Source organism: Macaca nemestrina, chromosome 1, assembly GCF_043159975.1.
Source record: "Macaca nemestrina isolate mMacNem1 chromosome 1, mMacNem.hap1, whole genome shotgun sequence".
Classification (NCBI taxonomy): Eukaryota; Metazoa; Chordata; class Mammalia; order Primates; family Cercopithecidae; genus Macaca; species Macaca nemestrina.
Genome location: NC_092125.1, coordinates 55546878 through 55572831, shown reverse-complemented (window position 1 = coordinate 55572831; position 25954 = coordinate 55546878). Strand labels below are relative to the sequence as shown.

General features: G+C 34.1%; 1 protein-coding gene across 11 annotated transcripts in view; it reads left to right on the top strand.

Annotated features, from left to right (window-relative positions):
- Positions 1–25954, top strand: part of LOC105484665 (DENN domain containing 1B) — a 321512-nt gene that overhangs the window by 234611 nt on the left and 60947 nt on the right. For 8 of the 11 annotated variants that reach the window (XR_011612370.1, XR_011612369.1, XR_989127.3 and 5 more), the window contains 5 exons: positions 2826–2866; positions 3583–3651; positions 8696–8752; positions 9640–9747; positions 22188–22268. Coding sequence is in view for 8 of the 11 variants with exons in the window: in XM_011746499.3 (XP_011744801.2) it covers positions 2826–2866; positions 3583–3651; positions 8696–8752; positions 9640–9747; positions 22188–22268 (356 nt within the window). In the remaining 3 variants the exon portion in view is untranslated. The remainder of the gene's footprint in view (positions 1–2825; positions 2867–3582; positions 3652–8695; positions 8753–9639; positions 9748–22187; positions 22269–25954) is intronic. The other 3 variants (XM_011746502.3, XM_011746506.3, XM_011746504.2) reach the window with 1 other exon arrangement.

Sequence of the window (25954 nt, the reverse complement as noted above, 5' to 3'; positions counted from 1 at the left end):
CACAATTAGCCCTTAAAACTTTTAAAATAGGAATCTGCCTAAATTGTACCATGTTTTCCTAACATCAAAGCAAGGGACTTCCTTGCCCCTATATTATGAAATTTTAGATTATTACTGGTAATTCTCTCTATTAACCTTCTTTTTCAGGGTATTAGCCTTGAGCAGTCCCTTTCCCTTTCAAATATAATTGCCTTGGGTGTGATATAGAGGAAACTCTGTATAACTTAAGTTTTAATCATATTTTACATAGCAGTCTTAGACGTAGTTTTTCAGACTTGAAGGAATAATGAACCGGGAATTAAAATCCTAGATTATTATTCTTTTTCAGTTGCTAGCCTTGAGAACATGAGTGAATAATACGTCATCATAGAACCCCAGTTTTCTGTTTTGGCAAATTATTTATAGTAATAATGATCATTTATTATATTTCTTCAATATACTATGTACCATACCAAACATTGTTTAATCATTATCTTTCATCCTCACAATAATCCTGAAGGGCAATGACTATTATGCTTATTTGATGAATGAAGAAACTGATGCTCAGCCGAGTTAACGACCTTATCCTAAATCACATCCTTCACAAGGATAGAGTAGGCCTGAGCTCCAAAGGTCCATTGGACTTCAAAGCCCACTTCCTTCTCATTGAACTGACCACTTATGGCACTGTTTGCCTATTCTACAGTAGAAAAATACAGTTCAAATAATGTAGATAAAAACATGTGATGACTTGTACAGAGCTGAAAATTAGCTTTTTTATTCCTCATAGTTCTAAATAAGACCCTAACCTTTCTACAATGGTTTGAAACTTTTATGATAGCTAGTTTCTTTGTGGTTCAGAGGTTTTAAAAAATTGTTTTCTGTATTGACAAAGGTTACAGAATGCTAAACTGGTGTTTCTTCCTCCACTTTCTTACATTTATTTTGGGAAAACAATTAAAATAACAATACTGTGAATTTTCCAGAATACTGTGAATAATAACAGAATACTTTCCAGAATACTGTGAATAATAAAAAAAGTCTTAAATATATGATTTCCACTCAACCATTTTTAGTAGAGAAGTAATAAGTATATGAACGGATGAGAGCTCTTTACAGAAATAAACATATATGAATAATCTGGATGAGTAAAGATCTGTGGTTTATTTTGTAGTTTAAAAATATCTCTGAGAAATAAGTTGGTAGGATAACTTGGAATGTTTTACTATTTTACAAGGGAAATATACTTTTAAAAGTTTGGTCAAACCAAATATCACCTGAAACCTCATACCTTTTAAACAGTACAACTTATTTTTACAAAGGTTATTTTAGGTAGTTACATTTTGCTCTAGTTATTTCACAAGTTAAATAATGTGGAAAAAAAAAGTTTGTCATCATATTTCATCCCCAGAAAAGGTGCAGTGCTGTGTTCTGAGTAGTCAGAGATGTTTTTCAGAATAAAAATTGTTTCTTGAGATTTCTTTTAAATTAGAGTAAGATTTTAAATATAGAAGTGAATCCAGAGCTGGACACTTCTTGCCTGATGTTGATCAGAGATGCAAAGATAACAGCTAGAAAGAAATTTTGGGACTGAGATCATTTTGTCTCTATTTTGTAAGAGCAAGGTGATACATCTTTTAAAATCCACAGCCACAAAGTAGAGGAGAACAGTATGTTTTAGGGGTTCTTTGTACTGGATAGTGTCTGAGTAGCCATTGGGACTTAAAAAAAAAAAAAGAGAGAGAGAGAGAGAGAGATGGAGGCTTGCCCTGTCTCCCAGGCTGGAGTGCAGTGGCATAATCTTAGCACACTGCCACCTTGAACTCCTGGGCTCAAACAGTGCCCCGGCCACAGCCTTTCAAGTAGCTGGCACTATAGGTAGGAGCCACTACAACAGACCTGGGATTTTGTTTCTTTATTGTGACTTTTTACGCCTGTGACTTAGGGAGTATTTAAGTTTTTAAACAAGAAGGTAGCTGAAATCTAACTGAGATCAGTTTATGGGAAAGATTAGATAAGTTGTATATGTATTTCTTTTTTTACCTTCTGATATCATCTTATTGACTAAAGTATTTATCAGTTTGGAACCAGATATGTTGATTGCCAGATATTATTAGAACTACTTTTTTTAGCGCTTGAGCTTTTTCATAATCACGACAACCTATAACCTAAAAGCTGCATTTGCTTCACATTTCCTTGGGTAATAGTTTTCTAACTTAACAGATTTACAACTAGAGGATATTTTCAAAACTAAAACTGCAAGCTTACATTAAAATAAAGTTAGCTACTAATCTCTGTTAATATTTAGCAGTTGTAGAAGAATGTTTTTTTGTTGCCAAAGTTTTTTGCACTTCTAAATTTTCTTCTAGTTTTTTTAAAGTTCTCCATGTACATGAAATATTATTTTAAAATAAACCTAATTGTGTAAAAGAGGCAAAGTTTACAAAACAACATAGATATTAAACATTGAAAAGTCAGTTTGAAAAACATAAGAAATTTGGATTTCAAAAGAGAGGTTGGTTATATTTTCTCCTCTGAGGCTAATATTAAAGTGAAAGGAGATTGAACACTGTTAAGTTTCAGATATGGATGAAGAAAAAGTGATTCTCTGTTATTCCTAAAATTGCTAATTACTCTATTCCTAAGAATTAGGGCAATTTATTAGTTCTTATGATGCCATTGCTTTTATTGCTTCTTTTACAACAGTGCATATAAAATTTGCCTACTAAAAATTGTACAAATACTAGTTCTTGATAAATTTTGGTTTACGATTTATCTTGATAAATTTTGGTTTACGATTTATTTTTGATCAACCATTCCTGGCATCTCATTTTTATATATTCCAGGGAACCCGAGGTCATATCAACAATGGGTTCATACAGTCAAGGTAATCATAAGCTTTCAAATGTTATTCTTTTACTCTAACATAAATGGAGAAATGTTCAGCAAAAGTATGCTGTTTATACTTATGCTGTTTATTTGAAATATTTGAAACGTTTGTATATTTTGTCATAATTTAAATATTCTTCTTTTATGTTTATAGTTTGTTGATACTCATTAAGATAATTTTTAAATGGAAAGTTTTGGTCTAAAGATAAATGGCTCATTTTGAAAATTAAGATTTTCCTGCCAAATCTTGTTTTTCTTATATTATTTTCCAGAAGAAGAAATTAGGTGGGTTAGTAGGATTTGATGGCAGTTTTATAATTTGTGGTAATGTAGTTTTGTTAATATGATTTTTAAATATGAAACTTTCTCCGACAGAGACTTTATTTGCCCAATATTAAAACAGCTGATAAACTTGTATTTCTTTCTTATCAAGCTTTAAATATATTCAAATTACTAGTCATATTGCTCAAGTCTACCTAACCTTCAAGGAAGAAATGATTTTTAAGTGATGTATTATATCAACTAAAGAATAAAGTGGAAAGTGTACATTTTGTTTGAAATTATATAGTACATAGAAACTTGAAAACACTGAACATGAAATAATTTGTGTATGTCTTTAAGTTGTGAGTAAAGCTCTTTTTTTTTATGCAACTTACTATAATACTTTGTTTTCAGGACATTTTGGCCAACCGTCTTTCCATTTTTCTTTTGCAGAAAGGAGGTGCACTATTCAACACAGCAATGACCAAAGCAACCCCTGCTGTACGGACAGCATATAAATTTGTAAGTTTTTTTTGATATTTAAAAATCCTATTTATGAAATTATATGACATTTTCCTAGATGATAGACATGTAAATTCTGAATATTTTCTATTTTTCTTTTAAATAAACCTAAAAATTTTAGGATTAATATTGACCAAAAAAAATTCAATTGTTAAAATTATAACATTGCATGCAGAGGGTAGTTTCTTTTATATAATCTAAAAATGGTTCTCATTTTATTTCAAAGCTATCAGCAAAGTTGTGCAGCAAATTGAAACAGTTCATGATGGGGTGCCATTTTGTAAAATGTCATTATTTCATTTAACAACATTTTACATTCTTGCTGTGTACTTGTGGCTCAAGTAGGGGAAAAAAAAAAAAGAAAGAAAAATGTAGCAAGGTCTTTTCCCTCAAAGATGCATTTACCATCTATTAACATTCTTCAGTGAGTCTCTAAGGCAAGCTTGTTCAACCCATGACCTGTGGTCTGCGTGCGACCTAGGATAGCTTTGAATGTGGCCCAATACAAATTCTTTTTTTTGTTTGTTTGTTTGTTTGAGACAAATTCTCACTCTATCACCCAGGCTAGAGTGCAGTGGCACAATCTCTGCTCACTGTAACCTCCACCTTCCAGGTTCACGCGATTCTCCTGCCTCAGCCTCCCAAGTAGCTAGAATTACAGGCACCCATCACCACCCCTGGCTAATTTTTGTCTTCCTAGTAGAAATGGGGTTTCATCATGTTGGCCAGGCTGGTCTCAAACTCCTGACCTCAAGTGATCTGCCCACCTCCACCTCTCAAAGTGCTGGGATTACAGGTGTGAGCCACTGTACCTAGCCCCAACAGAAATTCTTAAACTTTCTTAAAACATTATGAGATTTTTCTTGTAATCTTCTTCTCCTTCTTCTCCTTCTTCTTATTATTATTCTCCTTCTCCTTCTCCTCCTCCTTCTCCTTCTTCTCTTTCTCCTGCTTCTACTCCTTCTTCTCCTTCTCCTTCTTCTCCTCCTTCTCCTTCTTCTCCTTCTCCTCCTTCTACTCCTTCTTCTCCTCCTCCTCCTCCTCCTCCTCCTTCTTTTCCTCCTTCTTCTCCTCCTTCTCCTTCTTCTTTTTTTTTTTTTTTTTTTTTTTTAGCTTATCAGCTTTTGTTAATGTTAGTGTATTTTATGTGTGGTCCAAGACAATTCTTCTTCCTCTAGTATGGCCCAAGAAAGCCAAAAGATTGGACACCCTTGCCCTAAGACTTATAGGAAAAAAACCGGAAATAATAGTAAGAATAATAAAGTAAACAATAAATGATAAAGTAAAAAAACTCTTTAATATGACGATTAAGACCCTTCAGAACCCAACCCTTCATGTCTAGTTCCTTTTCCCCCTACACCTCAGAACCTTCCATATCTCTGAAGATACTTAGCTGCTCTTCGTTTCATGAATATAAGATATTCTCCTCTGCCCTTTGATTCTTGGTCAAGCCATTCCTATTAATTGGAATGTCAGTTTCTTGGCCTTTATCCACCTAGAAAACACCAGTTCATTTTGTAGGACTTAGTTCAGACATTATTTCCCCTGAAAAATTTTTCTGAACCCTACACAAAAAAAAGTTTATACACATATTTTTGTCTTCTCAACCCTACACAAAAATGTTTATATACGTATTTTTGTATCTGTAGGACCTTCTGTTTCCACACTTGTTTTGTCTATGTACATTTCTGTCTTAATACTAGTCTAGTAACTTCTCAGGAGGGAAGCTAGTGGGTTGTGTTCAATAAATTTTTAAAAATTCAATAGGTCATATATTTTATATTTCTAAAAATATTTAAGGCAATAGTTTTGATTTTGTAAGAATTTGTCTTCAAAAGCTTTTCTCAGTAAATGAATTGATGTGGTTGAATTAATAATAAAATAGTATATTTTAATAAAAGTTTAGAACTTCTGTTATTCTTTGACTGAAAATTGTGATAATGTGGCCACTCTTTCTGTTTAAAAATTCCATTCAAATATTAAATTTTATAGTAGGGAAGCTAATCTATAGAATTGATTAAAAAATACAGTCCCAAAATTATAGTTATTTGAACCCTAACCATAAAGCCAAAGTAAGACAAGGTTATCATTTTGCCTTAGAAACTTCAGCCTCTGCATTTGTTTCATTGTTTTATGGCTTTCCTAGGAAACCTTTCTGGTGGTTTAAGTGCAGTTTTTGAAGAGATTTTTTTTCACACTGAAATAGCACACAACTACCATGTGAAAAAGCAAAGTAATGTTGATCCTTGTTTCTCATATTCATTTAAGATTCTAAAAATAGTTTCACAGTCAATAGCCTTCATTTTCTTCTGGAGCAGGCAGTTGAGGGTTTTTTTTTTAGTCTTAGAGAAGTTGTATTATTTTGCCAAATACATGTCTTGCCTTAATTTCCCTCATATTTTTCACAAAAGCATAGCAATGAAGCAAACATATTCAAAACCCTATTCATTATTTTAAAATTTATCCTTCTAATCAGTGGAGTATTTTATTTTGAACTCTTCTCTGCAAGGAAGTAAAATCTTTTCAAATTAAAAATTCTGTTCTTTGGGTCGGGTGCTGTGACTCACGCCTGTAATCCCAGCACCGGGAGGCCAAGGTCGGTGGATCACTTGAGGTCAGGAGTTTGAGACCAGCCTGGCCAACATGATGAAACCACCTATCTGTTGAAAATGCAAAAATTATCCAGGTGTGGTGGCGTGTGCTTGTGGTCCCAGCTACTTGAGACTTGAGGCAGGAGAATTGTTGGAGCCTGGGAGGTGGAGGTTGCAGTGAGCCAAGATTGTGCCACTGCACTCCAGCCTGGGCCACAAAGTGAAACTCTGTCTCAGGGAAAAAAAAAAAATTCTACTCTGGAGAATTATTCCCTAAATTAATTAATTTCAGGTGAATTAAGGTCTTTAGAATATACCTAATCACTTTTATCATTTATCTTGTGATCATATCATCCCTGAATCCAGAAGTTTGGGGCAGGTAAGTCAGTCATTTTGTGACCTTTGTAGTTGTCTCTAAAACTAATCTTTCCAGACTGCTTATTTTCTGATATCTGTACTCTGAAATTCCTTCTTTTACCACAAACTGCTATGAATAAAACTCCCAATTTCTGTTGTGTGGTATAATGGAATTTACTTACCTTGGTTTTCTATAGGTAGTAAATTTTTCAAAAGTAGGAATCATGTTTTTACCTCTATCTCATTTATTCACAAATTATTTGAGTGCCTATCATGAACTAGGCTTTATACTCATCATTGGAGTTATAGCAGAGCATGAAGGTACAGTAAGAGATACTGTCCCTACTTTTATATTTGTTTTCCTATCACTTTGCTCTGCACTTTGAACATACTACAGAAATACTGAATATGTGTTTGTCAAAGCGAATAATGATTCCGTCCTGTTCTTACAACATTTTTATACTTATTTTTATGGTTACAGTTTTTTCCTGTGCTTTTCATGCATATGTTTTTCCATGCTGATAGGGGTCATAAAGAAAACTAGAGTTATCATACACACTTGTATAAATTTAAGAATAACAGCAAAGTGTAATTCATATTTTATTTGGCTAAGCGGTTTTCAAAGTCATCTTTCTTGTTAGGTCTCAATTTTAAATTATTACCAAAGCCATTTGCTTGGAGCATTTCTCTGGAGAATACATGCATTTTGTTAAGCTTCAAACTGGTAAGTTGAAAAGGATAGAGAGAATCTATATCCCATCTTCAGGTAATCTGAAGGAAGTCAGAGAAGGACATAGGACAACAATTATTTAAATGAATCAGTGCACTATGGAATTATAGAACCATGGAAAAGACTGACACTAGTAGTCTCAACTCTGTAGAGTATCTGAAAAGATTAGTGTGATCAAGTGAATTAGAGGATAGTTAGCTAGATTACAGTCTCCCTGAGTCACTATCCTTGTTTTAAAATGTGATTATAGTAGTACTAATCTTACAGAATTGTTGTGATAACTACCTAAGATAATGCATGCTAAGCACACAGTCATATATTTAGGAAACAAAATAAATATGAATTCCTTTTCTCTTCTTTTTCACCTTGGCCACTGTGAGTAGGAATTTCTTTTTTTTTTTTTTTTTTTTTTTTGAGGCGGAGTCTCCCTCTGTCGCCCAGGCTGGAGTGCAGTGGCCGGATCTCAGCTCACTGCAAGCTCCGCCTCCCAGGTTTACGACATTCTCCTGCCTCAGCCTCCCGAGTAGCTGGGTCTACAGGCGCCCGCCACCTCGCCCGGCTAGATTTTTGTATTTTTTAGTAGAGACGGGGTTTCACCGTGTTAGCCAGGATGGTCTTGATCTCCTGACCTTGTGATCCGCCCATCTCGGCCTCCCAAAGTGCTGGGATTACAGGCTTGAGCCACCGCGCCCGGCCGTGAGTAGGAATTTCTAGTGGAACAAAGGCTAGGGCTTTCATGAAAGCCCCCAGTTGTCTTTAGTTAAGTTATACCCCACAGGAATCACAGCAGGATGTGAGAAACTCAAATGCTGTGGCCAGATTCCCTGTGAAACATGAGTATAGCTTTAAATTGTTAAATGACTTTTAATTTTTACCAGAAAAACTATATATAAAATACCATTCCATTAAGATGGCTCTGCTAATAAAATTCTGTGTCTGTCTGTAAAAGCGCTTAATAAAGCTTTGTAAAATTGCCAAAGTTTCTTCAAGTTAAACATCTGCCCAAATAACTTGCTGCTGGGATGTACTTTCTCTGTTCCTCCAGTTTGTTACAGTTTTAACATTAGTAATCGGGTTTATTCCTTTTGTGTTCTTAATAGTTTAGGAAACAACATAGGCTAAATGTTAGCCTTCATATGATACTTGTATACGAAGAAGAGACTAATGGTTTTACCAACTGATTTAGGTGTAATAAAATAGTAAGTGATAATGTGTATCCCTGAAAATAGAGTGTTAGATTATAATCTATTCTTTTTCTAAATCATATGAATAGTTAGTAATTGTCATTAGATGTGGTCTTGTATACTTATTCTTTAAATGGTAATGGAACTATCCTGAGCCAAGCACATTTATTATCATTTTCTAGGCAAAAAATCATGCAAAGCTGGGACTAAAGGAAGTGAAGAGTAAACTAAAACACAAGGTATGTCATATTCATTTTTTTTCCTTTTTACCTTGATTCTTGTATTAATTTGAAGTTTATACTTTACAAATTAGAAATTTATGTTTTTAATAACTTTTGAAATATGCTTAGCCCTTTGTTCAAGAATGTTTTTTTATAACAAGCCCTCTGGCAACTATCTGCTATTCTGTATGCATTCACTGAATAATCTCTTTACTATTTGCATATTTTATCACAGAACTATGGAAATCTTCAAAGATGCTTTAACAGGATGTATGTTTTCATAAAGTTAATTGCCTTGATATCACAATTGAAGTTCTTGCTTTATGCTAAGATTTTTTTTAAAGATATCTTTTGTGTAGAAGTAATCCAGAAACGCCATCATTTGTTTTGATAGTCTCATTCCAATAGTATTACTTTAAAATGAAGAATGTTCTTAATTTACAAAAGATTATGTATATATTTAAGCTATGAATATTGCAGATATGTAAATATGTGTATATGTGTGTTGATTTTAATTTATATCCTTGCAGATTTTATTATCAGTTGTTATGTTTTGAATTTTTACCTTTGGAGAAAACATACTACTTAAAACTTCCAGTGTAGTGATAAAAAATTATCTTTATATAAATTTTATTCCGACTATTCAAAGTAATCCAAGATTTTAAATTATTTTTATTAAATTAAATTTCTAATATAATTAAGATCATTGATCATTAACCTTATTAAATTAAATTTATTAATTTTGATTATAGAAAAATGCATTTTCTTCTTAGATTTTTTACACTTAAAGCTGAAGTGTTATTTTGCTACTTGTATGTGTATCAGATACTTTGTTTATTAATCTAAGACGTTAGTAATAAAAGGAGTGCTTTACAATAATTGCCGGTATATTTTTTCATATGTAGGAAAATGATGAAGATTATGGAACCTGTTCTAGTTCTGTACAATATACACCAGTTTACAAATTACACAATGAAAAGGGAGGAAACTCAGAAAAGCGTAAGCTTGCTCAGGTAAGTAAGGTTATTTACCCTTCATCCCTTCACATTCTCAAATTATATAATTCCAATAAATTATTTAGGTATAATTTGGATCCATTTATAAGAAAACCTGCAGTATTGGTCAAGGGGAGGAGTAGGTGGAATCTGGGAAGGCTACAAGGGGATCGAGAGTCAAATGTTTCAGATATCAGTCTCCACATGCTTTGTTAGCCCATGCCATCATAGATCTCATAGTCCAGTGAGGGAAAAGACAATTGAATGTGTGATTCTTATAGAATGTGGATATCTTGAAGATGAACTGGAAATCAGAGGATTCCTTTACTACAAAAATAAAATCAATCTTATACATGGGTATTTGGCCATTAAAATAGTCTATAGAAATTAAAATGTGAACTACTGTACTATAAGTCTATTCTTTTCTAAAGTTAGATTATTTTATCTGCTATAAATATTTAAAGCTTCTTTTTATATGCTACTTAAAATACTATCTCAAGTGACAGAGTGTTCAGAATCATAGCTGTAAGTGTTTCTGTTTTTTTTTTCAGAAGTGCATTTATGAAGGCTCTAACTAAACAAAATTGGTGTATACCAAATCGTATCCTTAGAAATCTAGCTTCAAAAAAGAATTCTTGAGTGGACTCTAGCTACAAAATTACAGAACTGGAAGTGGCTGCAAAGCTTCATTTATTACAGTTGCCAAGGTTTGCAGATGAGAAAGTTGATAGCTAGAATGGTCACAAGACTTGCCATAAGTCTCATAACTGATCAGTGGCAGAAGGAGGTGAAACCCTATCTCTGACACTCAGTTAGCTTTCCTGGTTAGCCAGGCGCCACAGAAGTATACATGGCCATAAAGTGCTTCCATGGGTCTTTGTCTTCGAGCCCATTTTGTGCTGCTATACCAGAATACTTGAGACTGGGTAATTTGTAAAGAACAGAAGTTTATTTCCCACAGTTCTGGAGGCTGGAAAGTCCAAGATCAAGGCACTGGCACCTTATGAGGTCCTTCTTGCTGTGTCATCCCATGGTGGAAGGCAGAAAGGCAAGAGAGATGAGGGGGGCAAACTCACCCTTTTATAACAGCAGTAATCCCACCCAAGAGGGTGGAACCCTCATGGCCTAATCACCTCTTAAAAGTCCCACTTCTTAATACCATTACAATGGCAATTAAATTTCAACATGATTTTGAGAGGACAAAATTCAAACCTTAACAGTCTTTAAGAATGGGAAAGGATAGTGAAGCTGTACTGAAACTCCAGGCCTTTGTAGGAAAAAAAAAAAATCCCATTAATTCAGTCATTCTTCAACACTATATGCCAGACACTTTTCTAGATACCAGGTATATATAAAAGGAAAACACAAAAATTCTCTGACTTCATGGGACTATTTTTGTAACATACTGAGTATTTCCTTCTGATTTATTTATTTTTTAGGCTGATATTTTCACATTAGAATTGCATAATTGTAGCATACTGATAGTCAATAGTGATTGTCTGTTCTAGAATAAGCCCTTCAGTAAAATAATTATTCCAGAAGTCAGAAACATTGTCTTGTTACTGCTGTTAACTGGAGAACATTTAATAATGCGTGAACTAATGATGGATTTGCTATTGATTTTGATTTTTCTGTTGTTTTTTTCCCCATCACTAATATGCACAATTCCTGTCTGTTTTCAAGCTTTAACATCTCAAATACTGTCGTAAAATGTTTACTGGCTTAATGTTGGAGCATTTAGGATATCTTTACCATGGCAAGTAGATTTTCTGTGAAAAAGAATACGAGATCTTTGTTACCTATAGGATACTTTAAGATATATATATAAAAAAAAGATTTATATTGGAGAAACACATTTCCTAAATATCAGTTTCATGTTGTGACAATTATTAGCTCCTCATATTTTAATTAATTTATTTTTCATTACAAGTTGACTGTTTATAATTATACAAATTTATAGGGTCTAAAGTAGTGTTATGATTCATTAATATAATGTGGAATAATTAAATAAAGCTAGTTAACATTTCCATCACCTCAAATACTTAACATTTTTTGTGGTAAGAACATTTGAAATTCGCTCTCTTAGCAATTTTGAAATGTACAGTACTCTATTGTTAATTATATTCACCATGCTGTAAAGTAGATCTAAAAAAAATTTTAAAGTCTTTCCTTTAACATGGCATAGCATTTTTATGATAATGTAATTACAGAATACATTACTGATTTCTGTTTTTGTTTTCTGTTAACTTCTAGAGACAGTTTCTTTTTTTATTATATATATTTAATGTGTATAACATGATGTTTTGATATACATATACGTAATGAAATGATTACTACACTCAAGCAAATTAACACATCTATTATCTCAAAGTTACCTGTTTTTTTTGCAAAGTAAGAACACCTAAAATCTATTCTCTTAGTAATTTTCTAGTATACAATACAGTATTATTAACTATAGTCCTCACACCGTACATTCTGATAGAGAAAATTGTATTAGGTTACGGAAAACGTTATAGAATAATGGGTTCCATTCAGTGTATACTTATACTAAGTCTTCAGGGCTACTATGTATTGTCATTAATTCAGTTATCTGCATTCATTAGCATTTTATGATTTACAGTAGACATGACAGCAATAACTATAACAGGAATTGAGAGGAGTAGGGCTTATTCTTTAAGAATTCTAGCATGATTTTCCTACTTGCTGTATAGGAATTTGTTAAACCTATGTGTTTAGAATTGTGATGCAAATGTTGATAATATCTGAATAACAATCTTTTGTTTTCAAATGATAAATATCTGAGTTTCAGGAAATGTGTATACCCAGTATATATGTTTCTTTTTATTCTTTATGTGTCCCATTATATAAATAGGTAAATATATCTGTGTGTTGTATATACCTTTTTTTTTAAATTTTCTCTGAGACGGAATCTTGCTCTGTCCCCCAGGCTGGAGTTCAGTGGCACGATCTGGGCTCACCGAAAGCTCAGCCTCCCGGGTTCATGCCATTCTCCTGCCTCAGCCTCCCAAGTAGCTGGGACCACAGGCGCCCACCACTAAGCCTGGCTAATTTTGTTTTTGTATTTTTAGTAGAGACGGGGTTTCACCATGTTAGCCAGGATGGTCTCCATCTCCTGATGTCATGATCCACCCTCCTCAGCCTCCTAAAGTGCTGGGATTACAGGCATGAACCACTGAGCCCAGCCTGTGTTGTATATATCTTAATAGCAAGATTTTTAAGAGTTCATATGCCCAATCATTTTTCGCCTACTAATATCTATTACAATTTAGTATTTTGCTTGCATTTTTTTCTATAACTGAAATTTGATTTTTTAGTTTTAGATTCACATATGTATTTAACAAAGAGCTAAATTTTGGGCCTTCTGGCAATTTTTTTCTTTTTTTTCCTTTTTTTTTTTTTTTGAGACGGACTCTCGCTCTGCCGCCCAGGCTGGAGTGCAGTGGCCGGATCTCAGCTCACTGCAAGCTCCGCCTCCCGGGTTTACGCCATTCTCCTGCCTCAGCCTCCCGAGTAGCTGGGACTACAGGCGCCCGCCACCTCGCCCGGCTAGTTTTTTGTATTTTTTAGTAGAGACGGGGTTTCACCATGTTAGCCAGGATGGTCTCGATCTCCCGACCTCGTGATCCGCCCGTCTCAGCCTCCCAAAGTGTTGGGATTACAGGCTTGAGCCACCGTGCCCGGCCTGCAATTTTTTTCTGCTACATTTCACCCTTAACATTTTTTTCCCAAGGCTTCCAGAGTCCATGCTATCTTGCATTACTAATGTTACTTCTTTGAATTGATATTGAGTTGTTACTGCTTTGAAATGATAGCCAATTGGTGGCCAACAGTTTATTTATAAAAGAGCAGGGTACATTTACATTGAAATTATCGTCAAATCCTTGATTTTAATTATTTAGTTGTTAACAGTGTTAGCAAACTCACAAATTAGATAAAATAATATCAAGCCATTTATTATAAGGATAAAGGCATTCTTTAGGACATCTAATTGCAGGAATATATCTAGGCTTCTGGTAGGATTAGAACTAGGAAATGGAAAAAGTAATCAGGGAAGAATATCAGCTTCTCTCCCTACCCTACTCATCTCATCTCATCTCTCACTCTCTGTCTGTCTCCCTCCCTCCCTCCGTCCCTCCGTCCCTCCGTCCCTCCCTCTCTCCCTCTCTGTCCCTTTTCTTCTTCCTCTTCTTTTCTCCATCTTCCTCCCTCTCCCCTCCCCTGTTCCTTCATTTCTCTCCTCCCCTCCCATTCCCTCTTTAATGCTTGGCCTGTTCTTTCTGCTTATTTGTTCATTGTGCATTCTGTATTCTGGCTTTCTCAGCTTCTCTGTGTCCTTGACACAGATCTTAAAGGCCCTCAGTTGAAGCAGCCACTAGAAATGGATAATTCTAGAATCCAATTTCTTAAGGAAGAATGTAATCAGCTCGCTTGGACCAGGCATTAATCTTTGGTTCAATAAACTCCAGCCAGAGACGCAAGGAGAGTACCATGTTACCAAGGACACAGGAAGGGCAGTAGGGGTGAGTGGGGTGAACAGTGGAAGCAGTTGTCAGAGAAGTGGTTTTAAGGACTGTGACAATATCTCACAAGATGTCTACTGTTTCTAATGGCTTTACACTATTTTGCTTTTCAAGGTTTCATTTACCTGCAGTCAATGTGGTCAAAACATATTAAATGAAAAATCCCAGAAATAAACAATTCATAAAATTTAAATTACATGCTGTTCTGAGTATTATTATAAGTGTTCTTTTTCATTATCAGTTATTGTTATTAATCTCTTACTGTGCCTCATTTGTAAATGAAACTTTATCATAGGTATGTATGTATGTATGGGAAAAAACATAGTTTGTATAGGGTTTGGTACTAACTGCACTTTCAGGCACCCGTGGGGGTCTTGGAACATATCCACCATGGGTAAGGGGGAACTGTTGTAATGCTATTTGCCAAAAAGTCATATTTGCAAAATAACAAAAACAAGTCGGCATTTTTAAATGCCTGGAGGCTTGAAATTTGTACCACAAATCTGGGGTTTGATAAATTTAAGGTCAGCCTACCCTAATGGATTTATGTTGCCTTAATTCTCTTCTGAGAATTGAGCCAGAAAAAAGGCTACAAGTGGAAATGAATTTAGGGTACTGTATTTGCACATTGGGCAAGGAAATCAAAAGTCATCAGCCATAGTCTGCTGCCTTTTCTTTGCAGTCTGATATTGCAGAAGCTTCTTTGGTTTGCTTTTCTGGATATAATCCAGCCCCATTGATTTAATTGAAATATAATACAGTATGTTATGGAAGAGGCAGAAAGCTGATGCTAGAGCCCTGGTCATACTGTCTTATGATGATTACCAAATCCAGAAATTCTTGTACCCTAACTCTCCAAGTATAATAATATTGGGATCTGTGCATATTAAGCTTTTCAACTAAATATGTAATATTTCTAGAAATATTTGGATGTTGTTAAAGGCAAAGTCTAGTTATCAATATGTATACCAGAGAAACTAATGTCTATTCATTTATATTCTACCTATTTCCAAAAATACTTTCATGTCTTACAAAGAACCATAGAAAGATTAAACTGTATTAAAATTAGGTAAGTTTTAAGGCAGGGAAAATGTTAAATGTAGTAAGGAGCTGTTAAGGCCTATTTCTGCACAGCCAAAATGAAGAGAAAAGCACAGCTACATGATTCATAATCCACAAAGTTTTGGTTTTTAAAAAGTTGCTTATGAATTACCTAATCATTCCAAAGAAACAGGGTAGATATTTTGGATCCACAAATCTTTTCAGCATCACAAGAGCTCACATTCTGGTGGAGGTACCTAGCAGAGGCAAAGATTTTTGTTCTGGAAGACAGAAATTTGGTTTTCTTCATTTAGTCTCTTCTGTGCTGTTTATTATTTGAAATGCTCAGTCTCATTAATACCTCTCTCAAAGACAGCTTAGTTTACTAGCTGTTGAACCTCATTAAAAAAGGTGAAAACAGGTACAAGTGGAAATAAAATACACTCTTTTCTTCCTACTGTAAGGCTACTGACAAGTAGCATCACTGTCGTGTTAGAACTGGCTCAAGTATCCAAATTCTCTTAAAAGATTTGTTATGTGGTGAATTTAATTGCCTAAAGGCAAATTTCTGCAGGGACATTTGTGATTTTGTAATCTAGACAATTTTCTTGTTCTTATTACTATTTTTGAAACTTAAATTTTTGTAGAGTTGAAATAATAGAAAAATTCACTAGAGCAGCCTCAGAGGACATAGGGAAGATGGACAGTTTTGTAATAACAGTGAGGCTGTCTGTGTATGTTTGTATTTACGTGATTCATTTAAAACTTCCAACAATCCAGTCAGGGCAAGAATTATTATCCCCATTTTACAGATTTAGAAACAAACGGAGATTAATAAATGTGCCCAAAGTTCTACAAGTAATAAATAGCAGAATAGGAATTCAAAAGCAGGCAGACTGATTCTAGAACTTAGGTATCTAACCACTACCATCATGCCTTTGTGTTGGATGGAGTGATTGTGGAAGAGGGATAGTTAGAAATAAGGATATGGAGTTTAGAGCCAGACAGAGCTTAACTTTGAAAAAGGTACTAGGATTTAACATTGAGCAAAACAAAATATTCCTAAGCCTTAATTTTTACATTTGTAAAATAATAATAAAAGTTATTTTCCCAGGATGCTGTAGGCATTATAGATAATGTATATAAAATATCTGCCACATACTTGGTACTTGATAATCGGTAGCTATTTGTTTCTGGTTACTGTATCATATATCTTGAGCTCTAGGTCTTTGTAGCAATGGCACCATCTGACTTCTCTCTTGGTAGTTACAGTCCAGGATCACTAATAATCTCTAATCACTAAAGTAGTTAGGACTCCTAAAATTATCCATCTTCATTCTAAGCCATAGATCCCAGTATGTGACTTGAATAGAAATATAAAACTTATTGTACCAAGAACTATCTTATTTATAAGTTTATAAGACCTTAAGTATGTCATTTTATTGTGAGTAAAATTGAGTGTAGTCTTCACTCATCCCATTCCTAGTCCATTTGATTATTCATTTCAGAAGTGGATCTCAGTTGTCTAAAGAACGTTACATTTCCAGTTTCCAGCTAGACTTGTCAGTGAGAGACTTTATTTTCATCTGTTTTTCAAAAGATGAAAATGAGATTATGATCATTTGAATTCCAAGAATGTATTTTAAAGTAAAACATTGTGAAGTTTTATAATCTGTGTGCTGTAGAAAAGAAAAAGAACAAAGTTCTAAGATTGTGTTTTAAACCTGTTTTCCAGTATTTAGCTTATCTTTAGAATAGATTATGAATCTATAGTCCCCTCCAACAAATAGTAATTTGTGTGCTGGTGTGCTAATTAGTATGGCTATTTCCCGTTTTGTTGATGAGGCTTAAATAAATGTCAAGGGTACAGCCATGAAGATCTCCCAATTAGGCTCCACATTTGTAAAACCCAACCCTTTTCTCTTCTGTGTAAAGATGACAGTTCCAACAGCAGCCCCAGCCTAACAGGACTCCAGGGAAAGGATCCTTCTCTGGTTTTATTGAAAACAGGGCCAGTGAGTCCATTGAGAATACGACCACTGGTCATGGTGCAGAACAGTCTTAATCCTATGTACTTACCTTCTTTCATCAGTTTTATTTTACAATAGAATACTGGAGACTTAGTGAAAAAGTATAAGATAACATAAGGCTATAATCTGAAATTATGTTTTAAAATGTTTACTTGTAAACATTTATTAACATTTTCTTTTCTCAGAATAAGAAATTTCTTTAAATAAGATGTAAAATTTATATATATATCTGAGATATTGCTCCATATTAGCCATGCGTGGCTTAGTCTAACAGTTATAATGTGTATGTTTCTGTGTGTCTTCATGAGACTCACAGACACCTCAACTATGCTACTGAACAAGCATGAGAGCTTAGCTGTATTACAAGTCAACATTAACAGATGGATGGCCCTAAGCAAGGCAAAATCACCACAACAAAACCTAGGGAAAGTGGGGGACTGAAGCTTTTTGTTGTTAAGCCCCCACATGCACACACACCACTTTTAACTATTTCATGTCTGGGACAAATAGCAATCTTTTTAGATTTTCAACCTCTCCAGTTAATTATGTAATAACAGCATGAGAAAATATGAGTGGAAAGTTATTTTTCATTTGCAGTGTGATACAAAGCAGTATGCTTGTTGATAAATACTCTCACTTGGAATGTTTACCCAAATACAGTGTTTATAAATAGAAATATGTTTAATAGTCATAATATCTACTGTTAGACCAAGCACTATTAAACTGGTGGACATTTATTTTACTTTTTTAATATAGTCACATATAGACTAGAGATATAAATAGTTATCTTTTGAATGCACAAATAAGAATGCTTTAACCATAAAATATAATCTTGTGATTTTATATTTTTATCCATTATGCAAGGTAATATCACACTTAAAAATGAAACTTTTTGTCTTTTTGAATCTTTATGTATTTAATGGTTTATAAAACATTCTAATGGATTTGTGGAACATAGCACAATAGCTATGAGTTCATTTTATAGTTGATGAGTAACATACTTTTATATTTTAAAATATGCTCAGAAGTCATATATACTTTTATGCATGCAGAGACTTACAAGTAAAGCATTTCAAAGTCATATTTTGATTGAATAGGGACTTAAGAGAAATATCAACATGTTAGCATTTTTTTAAAAAAATGAGCAACCAAATAGTTTATTTTTATATATAATAAATGTCATATTTTAAAATGCTGCAGATGAAATTTTCTGTGAAACTTATAAGAAAAGATAGTATCTTAGGTTGTCTTAAATTACTTAGTTCCTAAGCATGAGAAAAGATGGGATGTCTGCACCTAGTAGGGTATGGTTTATAGTATTGTATTTATGAAACACTATTCTTCATATTAATTCACTGGACTCTGGGAATAAAATGAATGTAATTAAATACAGTGTTTCTTGTTCGGATGATGTAATAGATTGAGGAAAACTGTATACTTGTTGGGATCTTTGGAAAAATACCGTCTGTTGAATAGTTTGCCTTACTGGTCAGGAGAAAAATGGTGTACTCAGTGTTTAGAGAGGAAAGTAACCACTTACTTTTGACCAAGAAAAAAAGTAATCGTAAATCAAAAAGAGAAAATAGTTGTTACATGCAGTAGGGGTGGGGCAGAAAATTGGAAAGAATAGTTTATTTTGTAAAATAAATGTTTACAAAATCAAATAATTGGATCAAATCATGATAAGCAAGACAATCTTTATTTTTATCACTGATTTGGCTCAGTATTGAGAACACTATTATCAAGCTGAAATGTTAAAATAATAAGAAAACATTATAAAACTTCAAGGGATAGGCCAGGTGCAGTCACTCATGCCTGTAATCCCAGCACTTTGGGAGGCCGAGGCCGGCAGATCACTTGAGTTCGGGAGTTCAAGATCAGCCTGGCCAACATGGAGAAACCCTATCTCTACTAAAAATACAAAAGTAGCCGGGCGTGGTGGCGCATGCCTGTAATTCCAGCGACTCGGGAGGCTGAGACAGGAGAATCACTTGAACCTGAGAGGCAGAGGTTGCGGTGAGCCGAGATGGTGCCAAATTCTGCCTCAAAAAAAAAAGAAAAAACTTCAAGTGATAAACTCTCTTGAAATAAGTTAAGTGAATGTTCTTCTTTTAACACATGTCCATTAAAAAAAAACTGCCTAAATGAAAACACATTTTAGCAGTCTGCGTTCCAAGGACATATGTAGTCTAATTATATTAATACTAATGTCAATAATTTATAAAATTGATCCTTCGAGTTCACTTTGGAAAATATGCCCTCCATATTGTTAATGTGAAAGAAAGTTATTTTTCTCTTTTGTTTCTCTGTTGAAATAATACTAATTTCTAAAATGTTAAATTTGATTATAATTAAATGTTTGTTTTAAATCAGTTATAGATTACAAGGGTGCCCTCTAGCGGACATTGTGTAGTACTTTCCTTAGAAGATAGTTATAAAAAAATTTTAACGCCTTTCAGAGTAGTGTATCTTTTAGAAACACAACAGAATATACAACAGAATACACACTGAGACATTTATATTGTCATAAGATTATTCAATAACATAATTCTATCAAAGAAATAATTCAAAGCCAACTCTTCCTTTCAATAACTTGCTTGGACTTCATTTTTAAAATGTTTAGCTCTGCTGAACAATACCTGGTATATTAATAACATATAATGGAAGATAATCTTTTTATGTGAACATGTTCAGTACATATTTTGAGACATTTTAAAGTTGACATGCATCTTAATGTTATAATTTTACTCTTCAAATTTATTGCCAGAAATGACTGTCATTTATTACAATGTCTTGAAGCAAAAACAAAGTAACTTAATTTCTCCATTTAGTAAATCTAGTGAATACTACCATTCTAGACTTTACATCAGTAATCACATCATTAATATTTTTTCCTCATTATATTCTGTCCTAGTTGACTTTGTTTTTCCCTGTTACCTTTTTTGTTTATAAGGGGTCTTGATTAAATTAACAACATTTTTTTATTCCAAAAGGGCCTACCTTTTGTAGACAAGTTGTTATTGTTTTCCAAGAATCTTAGGATAAAGAAATGCCACTTTTCTTCTGGTTTTGAATAAAAGTCTGCTTTTAAAGTTTGTCAGAGATCAATGCTGGTGTCGATGAAAGGAAAAACCAGTCTTTTCTTTGTAGGGCTACTGCTGCTGCCTATTAAAGTCCCCCAAGAGAAAGGAATTTTCAGAAATGTCAATAGATCTCTAACTATGGGGGTATAATAGGATCTTATAATTTGAGCTGGATTTGTATCTGCTACACATTGTTATATTTCCTACCATGTCTTCCTAACATAAAACACTAGAATAATACATAAATATCTTAAGTTGGCCTGTGCGCCCATACTAATTATAAAATAGGACTATGTTTTTCAGCCTTCTGTGAAGTTCTTTATGGCTTTTCTAACATTTGAATATAATACCAGTTATTTCACAGATCTGTTCTCTTTTTGCCTTTATTAGTGGTTTTGACATTTATAGTAAATTCTTTTGAAAACTAATATTATTTGATTCTGAGACCAAAATGTAATTGCAATTTCTGTTAAGACCTTTGATTCATTTAACACCAGAAGCATTTTTATACTCTGTCTACTCTTGTATGATTCCACATGTACACACATTTATGCTAATTCTATATTAATATGGTAAATCTGAGAAATAAAATGCAGCTATAATTATTTTACTAACAAATATTTTAATCCTTAGCTATATATTTTTTTGAAAACATAATTTACTAAGGTGATTGAAAATAATATGGTTCTTTTCTTCAGTACTGCATTTTAAATTATTTATCCAAGCTAGAAAAGTCATCTTCACATTAGTTAGTGAGAGGAACTGAATTCTGTGTCTTATTGAAAATACAGTAGACTTGTCATGTATTAAGAAACCTTTTTAAATGTTGAAATATTGAAACCGTGTCAACAAAAGTGAAATTGCAAATAGCTTACCATTTATCAAAGGGTTACTGACTTGTTTTGAGAATACTATTTAACAATCTTATAAAACTTGTATTTGCACTGATCAATAATCTCTTGGTCCTGAAAAGTTACTGCAGGGTCTTTGGTAGAATTTGCATTTCCAAATATTAAAAACCAAAAAAAATAAATGAAACAATGTATTTAAAAATTTTTTAATTGATGTAATTACTTGGCATGTGAACTGTCTTTAAAAGTTGGCTAAAAGTATTAACAGTTCACAGACATATTACATATAAACACAGTTAAATAATGAGACTTCCTGTGAATACAAGACCTTCCTTCTACCTATTAACACACTTCAGTGAGAGACAGTCTTTTAGAATGCCTGGTAGAGTGTTGCCACTGGACGGGTTTTTATGTAGTTTCTGATTAACAATGAGGAAATGAAATATAAACTACTGTGTTTCTGGGATCTTTTAGATAGACACTAAACTTCTTAATCTGTATTCAGCGAAAGCACTCTGTAAAGGGATCAGTTCTGGTTTCTCATATTCTCTCTAAAATCTAATATGCAGATTTCTTTAGTCAAATTGTAGAACAGACCCCAACTTAGCATTAATAAGCATTTAATGCATTTAATGCAATGTGAACAGAATGGACATACCATAATGGACAGTCTGTCTAATTCAGTTCAACACAACCAGTATCTAGTTGTGCTGCTTTACAGCTTTCGAGATTGTATACCTCCTCTGAACACCTACTTTGTGCTAGGCCTGCTGATCTAGAGTTTTCAAGATCACTTATTTCCTCTTAACTTACTAAGGAACATTATTTACAAATTCAGAAAGACTTTACTTCATTGATGTTTATTTTTACTCTTCCTTTTTACATCAAACCATCACTCTCATCACTTAATAGAAGGACCCCCTGTGGGAATGTAAAGATTCCAGGCTTTGTAGTATAAGAGAACAGGACCAGAACAGTACTACCATTTGGAAGGTATGTGAACTTGAATAACTTTCCTAACTTCTCTAATCCTCTTAGCCCTCAGATCTATAAAATATTGATAATTATGTCCACTTCCATAGAGTTATTGTGAAGATTAGAATTAGTGTAGTGACAGAATTTGTTCTTCCAGCAGTCACCCGAAGTTTCATAAGTATTAGTAATATTGTTTATATCCTGTCAACTTTAATAACAACATACCACAACAAAATTAATGAATGCCAACTATGTGTTGGGAGCAGAATGAATTAGACTGGTTGCTAATATCCCTCAGTTCTTGGATGCTCTGTTTTGTTTCTTCTTGTTGATTTTTTGTTTGTTTTGTTTTTCCTGCTCTTTTTTCTTTGTGTTTCATTTTGAGTAATTTCTATTGACCTGTCTTAAAGATCACGGAATCTTTCCTTAGTCTTCCAATGGGCCCATCAGAAGAATTCTTCATGTCTTACATTATTTAAATTTTTTTTACCACTTGACTTTAAAAAAAAAAACAGATTCTATTTGTCTGCCATCATTCTATCTATTCATGCATGTTGTCCATCTTTATGTTTCTTGCTTTTTCATGTCTGGTAATTCTTAATTGAATGCTGGACCCCATGTATAGAAAGAGTTAAACAGTATTTACGCCCAGAAATGGGTAGAAAGAGTTAAATAGTATTTACAACTAGAAATTGGCAGGCTCTTCTGTAATGCTATTTGTTTAAGAGGCTGAGTCCATTGGAAGATGAGCTGGATTTTGATTTTGTTGATATCATTACCTGCAATGGGCTGCTATTGTCTTGTGCTTAGAGTAGAGTACTTCTAAAGAAGGTACTGGAAAACTTTCTCAGTGTTCTTGCTTCACTCTGAGCTATCAGCAGTCCTGGTACCCCTGAGCTATATAGAGGGTTTCCTCTCAATGCTTCCCCCCCGCCCCACAGCAGTTAACATCTGTGACTAGTTAGTTGATCCTAGCCTTACGTGTTTTCTGTGCTTATCTTAAGTGGGCCAGGCGCCCCCGTGCCTCAGGAGTGGGGCTTTCTTAGTATCCTTCCACTTTCTTTTCATGGCAGAGAAACTTCCTTATATCTGTGATTGGTCTTAGGTGGCCGAGGCTTTTCTGCCCTGCCCAGTGGTAGTAGACCTGCTTGGTATCAGTATAGGATTCTGTGCTTAAGAAGGTTTCTTATTCTTCCCTAGGGCAGATAAAGGTTTTACTTCTACATTTCCCCCAGCAGTCTTGGGAGGCAGTGAGTTTGTCAGCAGTTCAGGGCTTCTGTTTTATATAAATGAATGTCCTCAAAAGTCAGTGGGACTTCATGCCTGCCCCTGTGCAGCCTGTCACCTCCTGCAAGCCTGAACCACCAAGGGGAGAGCTTTTCAGTCTCCTGTACTGCTCCCAATTTTTCTTATGAGCACCAGGTAGTAGAGTTACCTCAGTTGGAAATAAAATTACAGGAATTTATATATGGAAAAGAGCTTGCATGTGCAAACTCCCCCTGTCTTTGAGACTCCCAGCTATTCTAAGCTGACATGTTAGCCCATAGTTGGCCTTTAAGACTTCATTAACATTTTAGCAGATTTTTTTCTTACGTGTTATATGGCAGCTACCTCTTTCCTTGCGCTTTGCCAAGAGTGAAATTAATCCTGTCTCTCATCTCTCCTTGGAGGAGCTTGTAATATATGAAATTCAGTTTTCTTGGTTGACTTGCAACACAGGTCTCATAGGTTCAAGAAAAATTATGATTTAAAAAAAAGATTATTCACCTTTTTCTCATTGTTAGGATGGGAGTGACATTCTCTTTCAGGTTTTGCATTCTAAGTGGAAGTGGAAGTGATATTAGAAGCAAAACAAATGAAAAGATATGATTCTTAGTCTCAAGGATTTGGTAAGAGAGGTATGTACTTAAAATTAAACACTGCCTTTATAATGGAGAATGTATCAGGTGACAGTTGAGTGGTAGAGAAATACATGAATAAAACTGACAAAGAATCTGAAATCACTATGGACTGGGGGAATTGGTAAAGGGTCCTTGGATGTGTTAGGGCCACATCAGAATCTTTGCTAGTGACCTAGTCTCACATAGCAGTCACCTGCTCAAGGAATGTAATTCTGATGCTTGTATAAAATTTTGTGTCCTTAGCCTAATAATAATAGCCCTTAATCATCAGGTATCTTGTTAATCTTCCAGTTTACGTTTTTGCCCCGACAGGTATGTTTTCAGCATCTTTGGCAAGGAATGTTCAGCTCTTGTCTCTTCATCCTGACATTTCACCTACCTGGAACATTAGCACTCTTATTCTGTAACTACCACCTGCCTTAAAAAATGACGTTTAAAGCTTGCCATTTTTAGAGCTAGCCTTTCTCAGGCTAGTTCTTGAACATTTATTTCTTCTGGGTCTCTCTGGACTTATTTATCTAGGATAGTTATGATGAAAACAGTTCTGTTCATGAGTCAGATCACTTGGGTTGGAGTCACACTCTTATGATTTACCTCGTCTTGCCCAAGTCACTTTGCTTTGTGAATCTTTTGGTTTCCTAATATGTACAGTAGAGAAAATGTTCACCAAATTTGTTGTATAGTAGATATTTAAATGAAATAAAATACAGCACATAAAGCAGCTAACACACTGAAGCAAGTCAATCATGGGTAAGTCTTTTAACTCTGTACTTTAGTTATTTCCTATACAAATTAAAACAACTTTTTAAAGCTCATTTCGAATTATAAACTGCCATGCATTTTAAGATGTAACCATTATAATTCTATGTTATTCTTTAATTTATTCACATATTATTTCATGCAGGTATTTTTTTCTTAGGCTGCAAAATACATAAGCTTGGGGATTTGTTGTAGGCTTTAGATAAGCAAGGTAACACTTCTGGATCTCAGTTGCCTCAACTCTAAAATGGAGGTAGTAGTACAGATTGTACCTACTTTCAAACAATTTATATATTACAAGCATCTTAATTTTCTTATGTCTAAAAATTTATATTTTCTCATTCATCTGCCTGTATCCCTTATTCCTCCCCCTACCAACCCCCAGGAATTTAAATTTACCCTGCATTTTGCCTTATTAATATTTGTCTGCCACCTGGTGATCAAAATGGTAACTGCAAGGTTGACAGTCTCCTTGGTGCACTCCTTGGAGTGATTTTCATCATACTACTTTCTGATGCACTTTTTGGAAACCATTGCAGTGAAAAGAAAGATTTATTTTGCTTACTGTAACTAAACTAATTTCATGAGGTCTCCTCAGACATTAAGTTCTATGGTTTTGTGTCTTGGTCCTTCTACCTCTGTCACTTTCTGTGTACATTTTCTTATATTTTTTTCTTTCATATAAAATACTTTTCCTTCTTGTCTTTACCAGTATGTTTTTTTCACTCAATATCTACCTATAGGGTCAGTGTCTCTAGTAGAATATCTCCTCTAATAAGTTGTATTCCATGCTGATAGCCTTTCTTTTTCATTAATTTAGTACCTTTTCACATTCTTAGCAAGCATCCCTTGTTATACGAATGTTCACTTCATGAATTTTTACATATATTAGATGTGTACTTGACATTTTACATGTTCAGGGGAGCAAAACTTTTACAATTATGTGTGTTTAGGCCCTAGGAGCAGTCTAATTGAGGTTGTGTGACATCCAGTTCCCCATTTTATTCTTAATTCTTTGTATCAGAATGATGTAAAACTTCACTT